A 6000-nucleotide genomic window follows, 5' to 3' on the forward strand; every position below is an offset into this window, starting at 1 on the left:
CTAGGTTACTAGGAAGTTGATACTTTTTTTAAAAAAAAGTAAATTGTTTTATTTTTCTCCTTGCGCTCCAATTTCTCCTGGCCTAGAATTGGAAGCAGCTTGCGAGCCTAGGTGACCTGGGCTCCTCCCATATATCAGGGGACTTGTATGTTTTTGTAAAAATGCATTTATATGGCACCTTATTAACCTCTCAGATGTTTCAAAGCGCTTCATGTGCAAGGAACTATTTTGAAAATTCTTTGCATAATACCATGGGACCTTGAACGTCCACCTGAACCATTGGAATAGGTAGAAAGAACTTCAATGTAACATCTTATCTAAAAGATAGAACCTCTGACATTAATGAGCGCAGACACCTGAAATGGGGATCACAATAAAAACTTCTGACCCAGAGGCAAAAGTGCTACCAAATGTGCCAAGTTGACAAGTATACAAATATATGTGTACAAAATTTCATTGTGACTAAGAATAAGGAAGTTCAATGGGGTTCAAAGTTTACATTGTCAAAGGCTAAAACACATGCTGCCAGATTTTCACAGAACCCTAAATATTATAAATGGAGGTATCTGAGCATTTATTAGTGACTCTCCACCTTCCTTTCTTGCTGTGCTTTTCAATTTCAATCAGTAGCAGCAAGCATTATGTGTCGAGTTCTCTCTTCACTGAAGAGGGAACTCTGCGCAAAATGACTCCCACACTGTCCTTAGTAAGTACTTTTAAGGCACAAAAACAGGAACATGGGACTAAGAGAAACCAGAAAGTACAGGTATATCTGTGTATAATATTTGGGTTTATGTGGCATTTTAACATAATGCATTTTCTCTTTCAAATTGAAATGTCTTTTTTAAATTCAAGATTCCAATCTTACTGCTGTAATCAATGCTGTTTTAGTGATCAATGGTTTCAATTATGTTGTGGAGATGCCGGTGATGGACTGGGGTTGACAATTGTAAACAATTTTACAACACCAAGTTATAGTCCAGCAATTTTATTTTAATTACATTTGCCTGAGGAAGGAGAAAATCTCCGAAAGCTTGTGAATTTAAAATAAAATTGCTGGACTATAACTTGGTGTTGTAAAATTGTTTTCAATTATGTTGTCCAAACTGCTTTACAATGGGAGTGGTGGAAACTGAGCAGGAAACGGAAGAGAAGGCAGGGATGTTGACTGAAGCCATGGCCAGAGAGGGAGACAGGTGCCAGGTACAACAATTTACAAAAAGAATTGCAGGTTGCAGGGGGTTGGTGGCAGGAGGTTTGCCTAAATCTTACTTACAGCATAGCTTTTGTGTTCTGACACTCCAGAAGCACATGCAATTGGGATCAGGAAAGAGTCCTGGATCTGAGCTGGGAGGGCACTTTAAAGGACAATTAAAATGAAACTGCAGCTGTTAGAACCTTGTAGCAGGAGGAAAATAAATCCTTGAATATCTCACTAAAGCTCCTGTATTAGAGAGGGAGTTGTATGGTTTTTCTTTTGCAACAGGAGCCATAAAGAATGTATGTCAACCCAAGGCCATGGCACATGATAGTATATCAAGAGAGAGAGGTAAAGCTTAAAGTGTTACTCACACTAGAAAAAACATCTGAAACCAACATAGAAAATGCACAGCAACTTAGTCAGCAACTAACGGAATATAGCAGGTCAATGTTTTGGGTGTGATCATTCATCAAATGGGTTCCAAAAGAAATATGTTCTGTGTCTCTCAGGTACTGACTGACCTGCTATGCATTTTTATCATTTATTCTAGTTTGTCCCACTAACCCTATACAGCTTATGTTTGTCCAAGGGGATAGCATTGTTATTATGAAGAGAATGAGAACTAATACAAACATGTCAGCTCAACCTGTTCTTACCTTACCCACAGAAGGGAATCCAATCAATGCTACCCTGGCATCTCCTGATTTCATCACATCAAAGCCCTCCCCTTTGGATCCTGTAGATTTTGTGGGTTCCAACAGCTGCGCTCTGTACCTAGCAAGCTTGGCCTTCAACAGACCGAGATGGTATTCAGTGGCTGTAAAACACCAATCACATTATAATCAGTCTTGCAATAGTGTTGTCTTAAGGCTTATTTAGCAGATTGATTCCTATACACAATAGAGAATAAAAATACTTAAGGCCAAGATAATATACATTGTATATAATACTCTTAACTCTTCCCGTCAAATGTCTCCAACTGCCACTACCAGCAACAGACTTGTAACTACTGTTCTTCACCCTAATATTCTATTGCTCAAAATTCTCCCTCCCGATGCAACCCAAGTTTAGAATGAAGGAACCCATAGACTACACCACCAGCTCCAAGTCATGCATCGCCATGACTTGGACGTATAATGCAGTTAGATACGGGGTATATACATGGTAAAATAAATAGAGTGCTCTTATATTATGTAAAGGGTGTATTATATGCAGTGTATATAGTGTATTATATACAGTTTACATAATGTGTACAATGTATTATATAGGCTATTTTATACACTGCATATATGGTATTTAGGGTATTATATACTATAAGAACATAAGAACTATGTATGAAGTAGGTATGGTACGTTGTATACAGCTAGTGTAAACAGTATATCAGACATTACATAATGTGTATATCATGTAGATACATTATTATATAGATAGCATGTGATGTGAAAGGTGTACTATATACAACAGACGGAACATAATGTGCAAGATGTATTATACACAGGGCACATGTGTGTGGTGCATTATATACATATAGTGTGTCGGGTGTATCATACAGTCAGTTTATATGATATGCAGTGTGTAGGGTGTATAGATACAGCACTGTGTATTTCAGTGTTTATGGCATGCGGAGTATGTTATATACATTGCATTTGGTTTATCAGTGTGTAGGATATATTATATACAATTTGTATGGTGCATTATATCATGTACATGGTGCGTCAGGTGTATTATGTACAGTGTACATGATATTACATATAGTGCAGTGTATTATATACCCTGCATATGGAGTGTGGGTGTATTATATGTAGTGTATACGGTGTTTAGGGTTTATTATATATAGTGCATATGATGCACTAGGTGTATTATATACCATGTAAATGGTATGTATTGCATAGGGTGTTTATGGTGTGCAGGGTGCATCTTATATCAATATGGTGTGCGGGGTGTATTATATACTGTGGTTACGTCATGTATGATATAGTGCATATGGTATGTATAATATATAGTGTGTAGTGTATATAGTAACACATGCAGTGCATGTGGTGTTGGTGATGCATTGTACATGTATATGGTGTGGGGTGAGATATACAACATATATGATGTCTGGGGGGTGTTAGGTACAAAGTATATGGTGTATTATATAGTGCATAGGTGTATTATATGGTGTATGGGGTATATTATGTACAACATATATTGTGTATTTTTTTTTCGTTCACGGGATGTGGGCTCGCCCTTGAGATGGTGGTGGTGAGCCACCTTCTTCAACCGCTGCAGTCGGTGTGGTGAAGGTTCTCCCACTGTGCTGTTAGGTAGGGAATTCCAGGATTTTGACCCAGCGACAATGAAGGAACAGCGATATATTTCCAAGTCGGGACGGTGTGTGACTTGGAGGGGAACATGCAGGTGGTGTTGTTCCCATGCGCCTGCTGCATTTGTCCTTCTAGAGGGTAGAGATCGCGGGTTTGGGAAGTGCTGTCGAAGAAGCCTGTGTATGGTGTATTATATACCGTGTATATGGTGTGTATTATATAATGTATAAGAACATAAGAAATAGGAGCAGGAGTATGCCATACAGCCCATCGAACCTGTCCCGTCATTCAATCAGATCATGCCTGACTCTTTGACCTCAACTCCACTTTCCTGCCCAATCCCCATATCCCTTGATTCCCTATGTGTCCAAAAATCTATCGATCTCAGTCTTGAATATACTCAACGACTGAGCAGCCACAGCCCTCTGGAGTAGAGAATTCCAAAAATTCACAATCCAGAGTCAAGAAATTTCTCCTCATCTCAGTCCGAAATGGCCGCCCCGTTATCGTGAGATTATGCCCCCTAGCTCTAGACTCTCCAGCCAAGGGAAACAGCCTCTCAGCATCTACCCTGTCAAGCTCTGTCAGGATCTTATATGTTTCAATTAGATCGCCTCTCATTCTTCTAAACTCCAGAGAATATAGGCCCATTTTACTCAATCTCTTCTCATAAGACAATCCTCTGATCCCAGGAATCAATCTGGTGAACATTCATTCCACCGCCTCTAAGGCAAGTATATCTTTCCTTAGATAAGGAGGGCAAAACTGTATGCAGTACTGCAGGTGTGGTCTCACCAAAGCCCTGTACAATTGCGGCAAGACTTCCTTACTCTTGTACTCCAACCCACTTGCAATAAAGGCCAATATACCATTTACCTTCCTAATTGCTTGCTGTGCCGGCATGTTAACTTTATGTGCTCATATGTAAGGATACCCAAATCCCTCTGAACAACATTTAATAGTTTCATCACCATTTAAAAAAATATTCTGTTTTTCTATTCACTTTGAGGTTATTCACTTTGGTATCCTTCCTACCAAAGTGAATAACCTGACATTTCCCTACATTTTGGTAGGAAGAATGAGAAGAAGCAATATAAACTAAATGATATAATTTTAAAGGGGGTGCAGGAACAGTGAGACCTGAGGGCGTGCGTACAAAAGTCATTGAAAGTGGCAGGACAAGATGAGAAGGCTGTTAAAAAGGCATACAGGATCCTGGGCTTTATTAATAAAGGCCTAGAGTACAAAAGCAAGGAAGTTATGCTAAACCTTTATAAAACACTGGTTAGGCCTCAGCTGGAGTATTGTGTTCAATTCTGGGCCCCACACTTTAGGAAGGATGTCAAGGCCTTAGAGAGGGTGCAGAAAAGATTTACTAAAATGGTACCAGGGATGAGGGACTTCAGTTATGTGGGGAGACTGGAGAAGCCAGGGTCATTCTCCTTAGAGCAGAGGTTAAGAGAAGATTTAATAGAGGTGTTCAAAGTTAGGAAGGGCTTTGATAGAGTAAATAAGGAGAAACCTTTCCGGTGACAGAAGTGTCAGTAACCAGAGGACACAGATTTAAGGTAATTGGAAAAAGAACCAGAGAGGACATGAGGAAACATTTTTTTTAACTCAGCAAATTGTTATGATCCGGAATGCACTGCCTGAAAGTGCGGTGGAAGCAGATTCAATAGTAACTTTCAAAAGGGTTAGGGTTACTTGAAGGGGAAAAATTTACAGGGCTTTGGGGAAAGAGTAGGGGAATGGGACTAATTGGACAGCTCTTTCAAAGAGCCGGCACAAGGACGATGGGCCGAATGGCCTCCTCCTGTGCTGTATCATCCTGTATATGGTGGTGTAGGGTGTATTATATTATGTATATGGTGGTGTAGGGTGTATTATATTATGTATATGGTGGTGTAGGGTGTATTATATTATGTATATGGTGGTGTAGGGTGTATTATATTATGTATATGGTGGTGTAGGGTGTATTATATTATGTATATGGTGGTGTAGGGTGTATTATATTATGTATATGGTGTATTATATATTATTCCGCCGCCTACCTTTGTTTTTCTGGGTCCGAGCGATTTCTTTCTCGATTTCCGATATTTTCTCTAAAATCCCCATCGTGAGTTTTAGTTGCAATGTTTTTGAGAGAAACTTCACGTGACTCCGACCGCCGTTCGGCCCGGGGATTTTCGAGATTAATTCACCGCCCGGTCGGCGAAAAATTCTCCGAGATTCTGGAAACTTCCCGCGTGCACAAACCGGAAACGGCCGTTAATGCAACGCTGCAAAAAGATCCCACCTGCCCTTAAATGAAGATTTTGGTTCCGGATTCCATCCCTGACACTTTTCGCGACCATTCAGCCCATCAGACCCATACTTGGTCTTCAACCGAACCATCTGCTCTTATTCTCATATCCATTTATATTTTTTGTTTTGAGATATTTATCCAGTTTCCTTTTAAATGCGATTGTCTCTGCTTCAGTCGTCACTTGTAGT

The 6000-nt window shown here is 39.8% G+C and overlaps 1 protein-coding gene across 3 annotated transcripts in view; it reads right to left on the minus strand.

Moving 5' to 3' along the window:
- The window catches only part of drg2 (developmentally regulated GTP binding protein 2), a 38601-nt gene extending 32838 nt beyond the window's left edge, over positions 1–5763 (minus strand). For all 3 annotated transcript variants that reach the window (XM_068003095.1, XM_068003096.1, XM_068003094.1), the window contains exons 1-2: positions 5559–5763; positions 1858–2018 (exon numbers count right to left, since the gene is read on the minus strand). In XM_068003095.1, coding sequence (XP_067859196.1) covers positions 1858–2018; positions 5559–5622 — 225 coding nt within the window. In that variant the 5' untranslated portion in view covers positions 5623–5763. The remainder of the gene's footprint in view (positions 1–1857; positions 2019–5558) is intronic.
- Between the last annotated feature and the right edge of the window lie 237 nt (positions 5764–6000).

Source organism: Heptranchias perlo, chromosome 22 (assembly GCF_035084215.1).
Source record: "Heptranchias perlo isolate sHepPer1 chromosome 22, sHepPer1.hap1, whole genome shotgun sequence".
NCBI lineage: Eukaryota > Metazoa > Chordata > Chondrichthyes > Hexanchiformes > Hexanchidae > Heptranchias > Heptranchias perlo.